The 14766-nt window shown below is 33.2% G+C and overlaps 1 protein-coding gene across 1 annotated transcript; it reads right to left on the reverse strand.

Annotated features, from left to right (window-relative positions):
• Positions 1 to 528: 528 nt before the first annotated feature.
• Positions 529 to 966, reverse strand: LOC123294800. The gene has a single exon (XM_044875954.1). It carries the CDS (start codon positions 964 to 966, stop codon positions 529 to 531), a length of 438 nt encoding a protein of 145 aa, XP_044731889.1.
• Positions 967 to 14766: the final 13800 nt, after the last annotated feature.

Raw genomic sequence — 14766 nt, forward strand, 5'->3', positions numbered from 1 at the left:
TACGATTCGGAAAATTTTTAGCTGGAAGGACAGACATATCGGCCCCTGTATCAACCAGAAATTCAGCGTTAGAATTTCTGTCAAACACAAATAAGCGGCGTGATGTAGATCCGTGCTTCGCCGCACATAGCAACGGATCATTCAATTTTCCGGGTTGCTAACCTTTTTAGGCGTATTATTTTGTAATTTGCCAAAATTGCAAGGTAATATGCATTTGCGTGCATTCGACCCGAATTTATGATGATACCAACATGATGGATGCTTGTTAATATTCCTGGAATTTGACCTAGAACGACTACGCGATCTAGATTTATTATTCGAATTAGTTTTTATTTCGTTTATTTGCGCTGTCAAAACATCAATTTGTTTCGATAAAGCTGAAATTTGATCATGCACTGTAGGTTGTTTACTTGTTGAGGCACTATTAACCTCTGAATATGATGGTGAGGCAATCTCGACAATTTTATCAGCCATCAGAGCTAATTTCTCCACGGTTTCTGAACTAGTTGCTAACACTGAGCGTACATTTTAGGGCATACGCTGTAAAAATAATGAGCGTAAAAATTCATCAGTAAGTTGGCTTCCTGCTAATTGTTTCATCTCACGCAGTAATGTCGATGGACGTTTATCCCCAAGTTCTAATTCAGTAAATAGCTTTTTAATTTTACGAGCCTCTGAATCCGAAAATTGTTCGATCAATTTTTGTTTAAATTTGGTATACACTTCCGTTGCCGGAGGATTTATTACAAAATCACTAACCTCATCGAGTATCTCACTCTCTATAGCAGCAAGTACGTAGTGGAATTTGGTCGTTTCATTTGTAATATTGGATGTTATGAACTGTGATTCGACTTGAGTAAACCACAAACCCACGTTTTTCCTCCAAAATGGTGGAATTTTTATGGAAACTCGCGATACTTGAAGTTGTCTTCCATTATTCGCATCTGGGTTGTCGTTGTCTGGCATTTTAATTCAGATTGTTTATTTAAAAAACACACACCAAAAACACTAATGTCATTCACTTAAATAGTTATTTTAATAATTTTAATCACTCAATTAAATTCATATTAAAATAAATGTTTGCTTTTTAAATCACAGTTTTGAAAACGATGAAAAAATGTTTTTTATTTAGCACTATGGACACGTGAAAAAAATTTACTAATGGCGTCGATTTTTGTTGTTTTTGTCTTGATTATTTCAAAAATTACACAATTTACCAATTTTAACATTAAAATATTTTATTCAAACTCACGAGGGTCACCACTGTTGCTGGTTTGGTGTAATTAGAAATCAAATCAAGATTTTTATTAATTATTATATTAAATTTATTTCATTAAAGTACATTTAGCCGCTTGTTCATAAATTCGACTTCGCTTGTAAAATGATTGATGAATACTGAATGTTTGATGCTTAGATACTGACTGAGAACAAGTTCTAATCAACTTCGTTCCCACTGAGCTTAGTTGGCGTGTGTGTCAGATGTCATATCTTATTATCATAGAATATGATAATAATGTACCGGTAGTGACACTTTAGATACCTAGGTACAATAATTTATTTGACTTGACAGAGACACCACATGTTTTAAGTGTGGTGTTGTTGGTCACTAGGCTAATGAGTGTCCTGAGAAGACGATTAGTGACAGTAAAAACAAATTTAAGAAACAGGCAAATAGAGGTTCCGAAACGTATGCGGTGTGTCATGCGGCCACGAATGTATACAAAGTGTGTTGTGCGACGAGGACGTCGAATAAGCCGTGGTTTTTAGATAGCGGTTCTACTGCCCGCTTGTGCGGTAGTGAAAAACAGTTTCTGTCTCTCGAAAAGTGTTCGGATTCAAAACTCAAGTTAGCAAGTGAGTCATCAGCTGAAATAAAAGGTAAAGGTGTCATGCAATTGTGTGTGTCGAGTGACAGTGGTTCTCGAACGATTGATTTCACTGATACTTTGTTTGTGCCTGATTTGCGGTCAAGTTTAATTTCAGTTGCGAAAATCGCAAATAAAGGGCACGAAGTGATATTCCGTAGGGACGATGCTTATGTTCGTAAACCGGATGGAGAGGAATTTGTGATTGCAGAACGCAGGGGAGACCTGTATTATGTCCAGGAAAATGCCGAATGCGCGGTTGTGCAACCTGAGTGCTCCGAACTGTTGAAGTGGCACGAAAGGTTGAGTCATTTGAACGGCAGGGACATTATGAAATTAATACAGGGCGGTGCGTTGAATTTTCGTGGGGGGTCCGCAGATGTTGAGGAACTCAAAAATCGTGGGATTTGTTTGAAAGGGAAAATGACCTCTTTACCCTTTGCAAAAGGAAGAGTTCCATGTTCTGAGTTGTTGAAAATAGTTCACTCAGATGTTGTTGGTCCATTTAGAACAGAATCGTGGGGACACGCAATATACTTCGTCACATTCATCGATGACAGTTCGAGATGGTGCGAAGTGTATTTTTTGAAAAATAAAAGTGGCGTATTTGAGGCTTTGTACCAGCGGATGGCTGAGAAGCAGACTGGGAAAAAATTAAATGTCTGCAGTCGGACAATGGTCGGGAGTATATCAATACTGAGTTTGATAAGTATCTGGCTGACCAGGGCATTGAACGCCGATTAATGGTTCCGCACACTGAGCGGATGAACCGTACGTTGCTGGATATGACCAGATGTCTGTTATTCCAGACTGGACTGAAGGCGAATTTTTGGGCAGAAGCTGTAGCGACGGCATGCCATATACGTAATAGGTGTCCTACAAGCACTTTGAATGGTGGTATTCCATTTGAAAAGTGGACGAAAGATAAACCAAGGTTGGGTTATTTAAGGAAGTTCGGATCGAAGGTTCTTGTGTATCGAGTTTGGATGCCTAATGTGAGAAAAATAATTGAAGCTCGTGACGTGAAGTTTATTGAAAATCATCCGAGAAGTCTTGAGAAATTTTGTGAGTACGACGATACTTTATTAATTGATAATATCCAGGTGGATCGTGGAGAGAAAAGATATAGTGTTGAAATTTCTCCTCCAAAATCAGCTTTGGTGATTCCAGAGGACAGGCGGACTGAACCAGCGAGAGGCCGTGGCAGACCTCGTTTTATTCGTACAGGATTAAGAGATGTGGTGTAGCTGAGATAACTGTCAAAATCGCTTTAACTGGCAAAGAAAGCGAAGGATGGAAAGATGCCATAGAAACTGAGATGGTGAATCTTGTGAAAAATGACACGTGGGATATTGTGAGAAAAAGTGATAAGACAAGTGTTGTCGGGTGTAGATTAGTACTCACAAATAAGCATGATGCCGATGGTAATGTGGTAAGGCGCAAGGCTAGATTGGTCGCCAAAGGTTATAGTCAGCAGTATGGCGTCAATTACCATTAAACGTACGCTCCAGTAGCGAGACAAGACACGTTGAGACTCTTGTTGGCCACGGCTGTTGAGTATGGGCTCAAAATTTGGCAATTTGATATAGTGTCGGCATACTTAAATGGTATTGTAAATGAAGAAGTGTACTAGACCAACTGAATTGCATTTTGTTAAGGAAAAAATTAGTTGCAGGATCGGACCCGTTTTTTTGTGTAGAGCATAATATGTATAATTCAGGAAACAAACTTAAAACAGCTGAATTTAGCCGGAAAGGGGTGCGCTGGGGGTGAAAAGGGGTAACAAATGGTTTTTAGCGATTTTTGGCTAAAGTATTTATTTTAGAGAAAAAAGTTAAATTGGAAAGTTCTTGGTAATAAAAAAATCTATAACTTTTGTATTTACCATTTTTTACATAACCTCAAATTTAACGAGTAAAATGTAAAAAACTAATTTTTTTGTTTTTGGCTTATCTTTTTTAGAAAAAAAATCGGAAAATTGTAATTTTGCTTCTTTAAAAAAAGTTGAATAGTTTTTTTGGTATTCAATTTTTTAACAAAAACCACCCCTTTCTTGAGCTGGATGAACAATCTATTTTTTTTCATCGTACAGAGTTGAACATGGTCTCATTTTCTTCGTATAGATGTATATTTTAATTTTAAAAAATAAAAACGTATCATTGCAATGGAAAAACATTGTTGAAATCGCCAAAAACTAAAACTGAATATTTGCATGTATGCATTTTCAATGTATAATGCCTATGATAATTATACTATTAAACATTAAAAACGTTTTGATAATTAATATTTTTGCGTTCCCTATTCGTTACCTGTTATTTTACATATAAATTTCTAAAAAATTTTCATTTTCATTGCTGGGAATGGAACATTAGGTTTTAAAAATAATTGAAAGAAAAATCAATATGCTTAGAATTTGGAACAGAGAAAAAAGATCTTAGGAAAAATAAATGCGAGAAATGCAAAATTTGAGCGAACTAGATATTTTTATAGTAAAGATGCTGACAAAAAAATACTTGACGTTTCTGACCAAAATTAAGAATAGCCAAGTTATTTGTTAAACATTCAATTTAACGAAGGAATTACTATCGAACCAGCGTTAATATTCGATCAGAAAGAAAAAGAATAAAAACCCCAAGAAAAAGAAAGTTAATGGCAAAAAAATAATTGAATGAGTTACGTATATTATTAAAAATTAAAAAAAATCCAAATTCTAAGCTTTTTGATTTTTCTTTCAATTATTTTTAAAATCTAATAATCCATTCTTAGCAATGCAAATGAAATTTTTTTAGAAATATATATATAAAATGACAGGTAACAAATAGGGAACGCAAAAATATTAATTATGAAAACGTTTTTAATGTTTAATGGTATATAATTATCATAGGCATTATAGATTGAAAATGTATACATAAAAAAATTGAGTTTTAGTTTTTGGCGATTTCAACAATGTTTTTCCATTGCAATGATATGTTTTTACTTTTTTAAATGAAAATATACATCCTAACAAAGAAAATGAGACCATGGTCAACACTGTACGATGAAAAAAAATAGATTGTTCATCCAGCTGAAAGAAGGGGTGGTTTTTGCCAAAAAATTGAATATCTCAAAAACTATTTAACTTTTTTTAAAAAATCAAAAAACATTTTGTTGGCAATAAAAAACAGAACGTTTCCTCAACATATGCAGTTTTTCCGATTTTTTTTCTAAAAAAGAAAGGCTAAAAACAAAAAAATTAGTTTTTTACATTTTACTCGTTAAATTTTAGGTTATGTGAAAAAATGGTAAGCACAAAAGTTATGTATTTTTTTATTGCCAAGAACTTTCCTATTTAACTTTTTTCTGTATAGTTAATACTTTAGCCACAAATCGCTAAAAACCACTTGCTCCCTATTTCCACCCCCGGCGCACCCCTTTCCGGCTAAATTCAGCTGTTTTAAATGTTTTTCCTCAGTTATACACATTTAGTCCTACACAAAAAAATGGGTCCGATCCTGCAACTAATTTTTTCCAAAAATTATTAATATTAGATGTATTTAGCCTGGATTATATACATGAAAGTGCCTGAGATGACAGGTGAAATGTTGGAGAGGATTCTTCAAAAATATGGTACAACTTTGGAAGTTGGTGTTAAAGCCATACGGATGCTGGATGACCTGCATAATGGTGTAAATATGTGTATGCTGGAAAAGGCTTTATTTGGTCTGAAGCAAGCTGGTTGACAGTGGTATTCAAGATTGAGTGAAAAATTGCTAAATTTTTGACTAACAGCAACGAAGAATAAACCGTGTTTGTTTCATGGGAAGGTTTGTGACAACTTTTTGCTCATGTAGATATATGTGGATGACATATTGGCAGCCTCGGCAGACGAGAAAAGTGTCATTAAATTGAAACAAACATTGCTTGAAGACTTCGAAGTGAAGGATCTTGGAGAAGCAAGGTATTTTTTGGGTTTAGAAATAAATCAAGGTGAACGTGAAATTGAACTCAAACAGCGTGGTACATTCTAAGTTTATTGAAGCAATATGGGATGGAGGACTGTAATCCAATTGTGACTCCATCGGATGTAAATGGGCGTGTTGACGATAAAACCAAAAATGAGGAGACAGCTGACTGTCCTTATCGGGAAGCTGGTCGACAGTGGTATTCAAGATTGAGTGAAAAATTGCTAAATTTTGGACTTACAGCAACGAAGAATAAACCGTGTTTGTTTCATGGGAAGGTTGGTGACAACTTTTTGCTCGTGTTGATACATGTGGATGACATATTGGCAGCCTCGGCAGACGAGAAAAGTGACATTAAGTTGAAACAAACATTGCTTGAAAACTTCGAAGTGAAGGATCTTGGAGCAGCAAGGTATTTTTTGGGTTTAGAAATAAATCAAGGTGAACGTGAAATGGAACTCAAACAGCGTGGTATATTCTAAGTTTATTGAAGCAATATGGGATGAACGACTGTAATCCAGTTGTGACTCCATCGGATGTAAAGAAAGTGTTAAGATATTTGGCAGGTACCGTTGACATTGGATTATTGTTTACGAAGACCAGTGATCCTCTATTCGGCTATGTGGATTCGGACTGGGGTGGTAGTACGGAGGACAGTCGATACAGGATACGTGTTTTTGTTGAGCGGTGCCGCTATTACCTGGAAAGCCCAAAAACAGAGGACTGTGGCTTTGTCATCTACTGAGGCCGAGTATGAGTTTAGCAGAATCTGCTAAGGAGGCCGTTTATTTACAAAGTTTGTTGAGTGAGTTAAACCTATGTGATAGAATCACGGTTTATATTGACAATAAAGGTGCTCAATGTTTGGCCAGTAATCAAGTATTTCACGCGAGAATGAAATACATTGACATAAGGTATCATTCCGTTCGTGAATTTGTAAGCGCTGGAAAGATGGTGTTGAAACACATTCCGACAGAAGAAATGGTGGCCGACATACTAACAAAACCGTTGGCGCGAAATAGTCATGAGAGGTGTCTCATCGGACTTGGGTTTGAACAAAAACTTTAACGGTGATCAACGTGCGTATTGAGAGGGCATGTTAGAAATGATATTTTTATATGGCAATCCGCACTTGAGTGTATTAGTATATACACAAACATTATTAGTCTAAAATGAACAGTAGTGTGAGTGGTCGTCTTTATTTTTCTTTTTGTAAAAAGGTTGTCATGTTAACTGTCATATTAAATAATTTTTTATTTTTGGTGTAATCAATCAATTTCATAAAATTATCATTTTGCATTTATATTAAATATATTATTGTTTATTCTTAATTTATTTGTTGTGTATTCATTTCTGCAATTCTACCATGCTGCCACATTTCAATCAGAAATCAATTCCGAACTTTTGTGTAAATCCTCTAGCTACTAATCTACCTCTAAATCTAACACCATTATCACTTGAAATTTTTCTTTTAAATACCCATTTACTGTCCACTACACTAGCACTTTCTGGAGTATCTACAACATCCAATGCTTTGTTGTCATTGTAAGATTGAATTTCTTCATCCATCGCTTTCTTCCATTCTTTTGCATCATCCCCAGACAACGCCTCGGAGACCATAATTGGATCGGATTTTGATAAATCATTGTTACATAAATACGTAACCATGATCTGTGTAAACTTTTAGTTTACGCATCCTTTCTGATCTTCTAATTTGTGGTAATGTAACTTCCGTATCTTCTTGATCAACATTTTCATTTGATATGGAGTTTGTATTTTTTTAAACTTCTATACTTGTTTCAGTAAAACCCCTACTGGATCTGATACACTCATATCAGAATCCGAAATTATGATTGAGTTTTCCGGAAGTTTTTCTTTTATGACAACATCTCTACTAGTAATTATATCCTTTGTAACTGGATTGTAAAGCTTGTATCCTTTGACATTGTCACTAAATCCCATTAATATCATTTTTGTCGATTTTTTATCCCATTTCTTTCGTTTTTCTTTGGTACTTGGACCATTGCATCGCTTCCAAAAATTCTAATATGACTAACATCTGGCTTACTGTTAAACCAAATTTCATACGGTGTTTTATTGTTTAAACCATGTACAATAGAGCGATTTCTCAGATAAATAGGTGTGTTCGTGGCTTCTGTCCAAAAACGTTTTTCTTATTGAGCGACGAACAATAAACATATAGCTTTTTCTACGATGGCTTTGTTCATACGTTCTATTAATCCATTCTGTTGAGAAGAAAATGGATTTGTTTTCTGGTGTATTATGCCGTATTTCTTAAGATAGTTTTCAAATTGGGAACCACAAAACTCCCCACCATTGTCTGTTCGCAAAATTTTTATATTTGTATCCTTTTGATTTTGAACAAAATTTAGAAAAACCTGAAATAGTTCAAAAACTTCATCTTTGTTTTTAAGAAAATATCCAAAAATCATTTTACTGTAATCATCCTCAAACAATAATAGATACCTAGATCCTCCAATCGATGGTACCTCCATTGGACCGCATAAATCCGCGTGAACTATGTGAAGTAAAGAATTTGAGCGCTTACCATTGTTTTTGAACAGTAATCTGGTTTGTTTACCCTCACAACAAACTTCACACTTAATATTTTTATTAATGTTTTTATTACACACAAGTCCATTTTAAACATTGTTGTCATTCATGATTTTTAAATCGTTAAAATTTAAATGACCAAATCTTCTGTGCCCGAAATCGAAAGTGATGCTATACCAGAACACTGTGGTTCAATACAGTTTAATTTATAAACACTGTCTGATAATTGTACTTGTGCTACAAGAATACCACTTTTATTAATAATGTCACAACCTTTTTCATTAAACACAACCTTATTACCGGTTTTGATTAGTTGACTGACTGATAAAAGATTTGTAGTTAATCCTGGCACATATTTTACATTGTCAATTTTAATATCAAACTTTTGTTTACTTACCACTTTTGTGATATTAATTTCACCTTTACATTCGACAATACTACGGTTTTTATTTGCAATAATAATTTCTTTTAAACTACTGCACTTTTGATTTAGCAACCAATTGTTTTTACATGTTAAATGTACGCTGACGCCACTATCAAAATAAAATTCATTTAAGTTGAATTTTGAATCATTAAAAAATACCGCGCTAAATACCGACTTGTTGATTTTATCAGAATTAGGGCATTTATTCATAAAATGTCCAAACTGATGACATTTAAAACACTTCAATTTCTTTTTGTTATTGTTCAAGCCACTTTTAAACATATCTCAAACAGCTGGATGAGAACCATCTATTTTCAACCAATTATCGTGGTACTTAAGAAGCCATCGGACATATTGTGCTGATTAAACATAAAAAAGGTTGGTAAGTCAATCCAAACTAAATTTGTATACTTGAATATCACCACTGCGGACGCTTCTAGATAAAAAGTAATAGTTACGGACGTATTCAGTTGACATAATTTAAAATTCTGATGATTGGCCGTGAGTTCCTTTCAAAGTTTCATCTTCAAGCTCCTTGGTATTTTTTAATTAAAGAGAATTGAAAAAAATACACTAGAACCAGGACTCGAACCCGGACTTCTTGGATTCATGTCAAGCGCCCTACCAATTAGGCTATTCGAGTTCTAGACACGAATGCAATTTTTTCAACTCAATGAATTTTTTTAAATTTGTTTATCCACTTATTTATTATTATTACTTATTGTTGTTGTTTACATTTAATCATGCACACGATATTTACATCATGGCCTATTCGACTATATTTTGATATAATATGTTACATACAAGCGTAAACTAAATATTGACAAATATCTTGTCTAGTAATCTTAATTAAAGAGAATCTCTTTAATTAAGATTACTAGACAAGATATTTGTCAATATTAAGGTCCTTGGTATTTGTTTAGAACCATTGGAATAAGGCCGTACTCGAAACCTGCTGCCAGCAGTTGCCTATTTTGCACATTTTTATCATATCAGTGAACTCATCTGATAATGGGTCGTCTAAAGTTTTGAGAAATGTTTCCCAAAGTCACAGATCCTATACCATACCATGTAATTTTTTGCAGAGGGTGAAAAGTGTTTTCCAGAAATAAGACCATTTACTAGCAGAGCCACTTGCTAGCAGATAACATTCCACCATTATTTCTGCAAACCCACAATCGCACAATCGGCAATAAATGTTCCAATAGCATGGAAATATGCAAAGTGGGTATAAAAAGTACCTAAATTAATAAATACATTATCAAATATAAAAGAAACTAATCCGATCTCTCCCGACTCCTTCTGCGTCACCTGCTGCCCATGTTGTGTCACGTTTTGCTCTTCCTCCATTACTTCCTGATCCTGTCCCTTTTCACCAAACACTTGTTCGATCATTTCTGCTGCTGGTTCTGCTGCATAGCTTGCAAATCATATGTAACCACAATCTCCTTGTGATTACATTCAGCACCTATTTGTTGAGGTTGCCGTAATGTTTCGTGTACAACAGTATACGAAACTGAAACCTCATTGATGGGAGGTAAAATTTTGTGTTGGAAACTGTCGTCTTTAAATATTCGACTGTTGAAACTGACCCACAATAAATCTAAATTGTTTATAATATAATTCTAAGTTCTTAATAGTTACTGTACGTAAAAGATGATCCACAGGTACTAATTTTTACTCCTACCCACGTATTTTTTTCCTAGCTGAATGTATGTTGCTTCATTATTCAACTTATTCATAATATGTATTACTGGACGACAGTTCGTAAGACTAAGAGCTTGGGCTTACTCTATGTGTTTAGCTGGTATAATCTCATCGTTGCGAGTTACGTAAATCAAATCTTGCCAGATAGAATTATTGATCTTTCGCGTACACTTCGCTCGTGCGATTGCGTAGATCTACAACACAATAAATTGTACGAACGAATTTAAACGATTTTACCGGAATATCACACTCGCCAGCCATTACTCTCACGTAAAGACTTTAGAAATTACTTTTTCTCAATATTTTGAATCGTATTGATAAGTTTCAAAGCAAAACCCTGAGCTAGTGTATCAGATAAATTTACAATCAACTCAAAATCAATTCCAAAACCACCGAAAGGAGCTACTATCTCGTGTTTATTTAGTGTTATGATTTGCGTAGACTTTAATGGTTCCAATTTCTTAACTATTTGCTGCCCAGGATACGTAAAATCTGTATAAATATAAATAAACTCTTACAAATTGATTCATACGATTGTACCAAACTCACTAATAAAACATGTTTCCTGTTTTCAACGACGGTAGTAATGACGTTATTGATTGTTTCATTTACATTTTCTGATTTCGATTTTCTAGAGCGAAACTTGTGGAAGTAATCCGGGTGATACGTAATCGAGTCGATGGTTTGTACTTTTGTAATTCGCTGAAGAATATCTTCATCATTACGGAGTATGGCAGCGTTTTTTATTTATTTATTTTTTTTTTTTTTGAGATCGTGACTTGTAAACATAGGAACATATCTTAAATTTTTCTTTTTTTACATTTTTTTGAATTATTACAAAAACTCTCTTGTGTGTGCACCTTCACTTAATTCTACCTCATCTTGAACAAAAGGAACTGTATATCTGTATATTTTAAAAAAGAAGTGAAAACAAACAAATGACTGAGTTAGTAGTCTCATTACACATGCATACTGTCACATTACACATCCATACATGTCAGACACATATAACTGATATCCATTATCCATATAATACTACAATTTGCGCATAATATGCGCTCTCACGGGTAAACAGTGATGTTTACAAAAAATGTTTCAAGACAAAAGTTGTTTATTTTTTTATAAGGAACATTTTTTACATTAAAGTTTTTGTTCTATCTCTAACGGTTTACAAGATGGGTCCTACGGACCCAATTGACCTATGTTGCTCATTTACGAACTTGACCTCACTTTTTACGTCCTTAGCACCCTATAAAAATTTCAACTTGATATCTCTTTTCGTTTTTGAGTAATCGTGATGACAGACGGACAGACAGACAGACAGCCGGACTAATTGCGTGATTTTATGAGCACCTATACCAAAATATTCATAGCATCAATATTTTTAAGCGTTACAAACTTGGGACGAAACTTAGTATACCTTAGCATATTTCATATACATGATATAATTATGTGAAGGTCCAAAAAACCGACTATTAAATATAAAATGATTTCAGATTTTTGTTTTTAATAATCATGCGAGCGAAGCGAGCCTCTACTAGGTTAAAATACAACTTTGTGGTGGTAAACTTTACAAAAAAAAATTCAAAAGATTTAGACATGAAATGAAATGTTGTAGTTCCATATTTATGTCTAGATGTGTTATCAATCATTATTTTTAGAAAAAATTATATAAATAATAAAAAACAACAATATTTTTTATTTATTATATGTATGTATATATCTATATATATGCAGAGACAGTGGCACCATCTGTGAGCTACATCTAATACTAATATATAATTGGCTACATTTAATATTAGTTTTAATTGAGTGGCCATCTGTAGATTCTTTAAAGTATTAAAAAACGTCATAATGAAAAATACAAAAAACGTGAAAACAATATATAAACAATTAATTTTTGCAGTTCTACAGTAGAATAACTAAAAAAATTAAGTGATATTAATACAAGTAATGAAAAAAAAAAATTAAAGTTACTGTAATTTCAAAGTTATTTATGAATTGATTGTTATTTTAGCAATAAAATGCCACGACGTCGTACGTTGACTGGTCGTAAAGAACGTGATCGTAATCGATCATTAATGGGAGATCATAATTTTGAGATGGCTCAAAAGAATTTGAATTTTGAAGTATGTAATGTATGTCATCGTCGTTGGTTTAATTTACAAATTAATAAAGATGGGTTTTGTTGTATTTGTCATAAAAAAATCAAAAATGAATTGAATATTTTCACAGCGCATAATAACATGGATCTATTTTATATGATACCATTCGCGAGCCATTACAAAGTTATACTTTTAGCTAGTATACAAGGATATAAAATTCAAATCTAATTTAAACCATACGAAAAACGTAATTTTACATTTCAACGTACTCGCAGGTGAAACATCATTATATTTTTCAGTTTCAGTATCCGTGGAGGTTGAAAGGACGTTTCTGTTCGTTCTGATGTTGACGTATCGTAGCTCCTTTTGTGACATAATTTGCATTTTTTTGTTTAAAAGGTAATTTAATGCAGATTTTGTAGCTAAACACTTTGTAAATTTACCTTATTCATTTATTGGTTCATTTACTTATATTTGGATTAAGTTTTGAAAATATTATTTAATCGAAATTTATTACGAAACTTTAATAAAAAACAGTAGCGTATTCAACTTTGCTATCAGTTTTCGAAGATATTTTGTCTATTCCATTTTTCGTACTAAAATTTTAACACCAAGGACATCCAGATTTTTCAATTAAAAATGTTCGATATGGCCAAGGGCAGTCGTGTTCCCTAGCATGCGCATCCTAATTTATGTACTTGTTCAAGAGATTTAACATATCTTCAAAACGGTGAGGTAGGGTGAAAAGTGACAAGACACAAATTACTGAAAGTCTAATCAAATTTTCATCAAAATTAGTGGCTGTTTTTTCTAATCAATATGACGATCATTTCCAGGTCCCATAAGAAACATATTATTCTATAAAATTGCTATCTTTTGGCCTTTAGTAGCTACTAGTTATAAGATCGAAACGTTCAGAGTTAATTCGCTTTCGTGCTCAGTGGAACTTTGAACAAGTCTGGTAGGAATTTGTTCTATCAGATTGTTTGGCTGTTTGGAAATTATCTTCCAAAGTTCCACTGAGCACGGAAGCGAATTAACTCTGAAGTTCCTGTGGGAACTTACGTAATTCGAGGAAGTCTAAATCATATATATATATATATATATATATATATATATATATATATATATATATATATATATATATATATATGTATATATATATAATTTAGACTTCCTAGAATTACGTAAGTTCTCACATTTTTGTACGACTTTTAAAGTGTCTGGAAATAGTTATGGTCACACGAAGTTACTGGCAACAACAATATCATGTATGACATATGTAAAAACCAGCCTTCCTTTTTGACATAAGTTAGTATAAGTTTATATTATTCTATATTACTGATCCTAAAAATTTCATCTTTCCTTATATGACATCGGGGATGACTGTGATCTCACTCTGTTAGAAAGAAAAAAAATCTACCATAGAAATTAATTTTATTTTATGCGTTGAACGCAAATTGCAAATTGATACAATGCGAAGTTAATGATACAACGCGACGTTATTATACGAGGAAAAAACTAGCGAGTTAAATAGAAATTTGAATTTTATTATCCAAAAAGCGAAAGCCATATGGTATCATAATACAACGCTTTATTGAAAAGCGCACTTCCTTTACTCCATTTCGCAAAATTGATGCCATACGAACGCTTGCATATATATTTGCGTAAATAATTGTTTTTACATTTATGCAAAATGGTAATCAATGAACAATAAGAATAAAAATTTCAGTTACTTCCTTTTTGCCACCATTGCACGCTAATTTATGTTATTGCCTTGTAACAGATCCATTTGTCCCATAATCTATGACATTAAATCCATTAATTTCTATGATAATATCAATTATTTTAAATGTAATCGTTTATTAAATTACATGCCTATTATTTCAATGTAAGAGAGAACTGTATACCATACAAACGTCTACAGCGGTAAATATAAACTTTAAATACTCTACTAAACAAAAAAAAAAGCTTTGTGAAAATACTTTTAAACTTTGAAAATTTTGTTTAATTTTTAAAAGATATGCAATGACCTTGACAGCGCGATAATCTTCTGCCATTGGTATTTTTACATTATAATAGTTGACGTAATTAAAATTCCCAAACGGCAGCCTTAGTAAAATACTTATGAGGTAGCTTAAATTTTCTTA

The sequence above is a fragment of the Chrysoperla carnea genome, chromosome 3 (assembly GCF_905475395.1).
Source record: "Chrysoperla carnea chromosome 3, inChrCarn1.1, whole genome shotgun sequence".
Lineage (NCBI taxonomy): Eukaryota > Metazoa > Arthropoda > Insecta > Neuroptera > Chrysopidae > Chrysoperla > Chrysoperla carnea.

Bases quoted from the DNA above. Each gene is read 5' to 3' on its own strand.
- LOC123294800 (XM_044875954.1), bottom strand. From the start codon at position 966: ATGCCAGACAACGACAACCCAGATGCGAATAATGGAAGACAACTTCAA.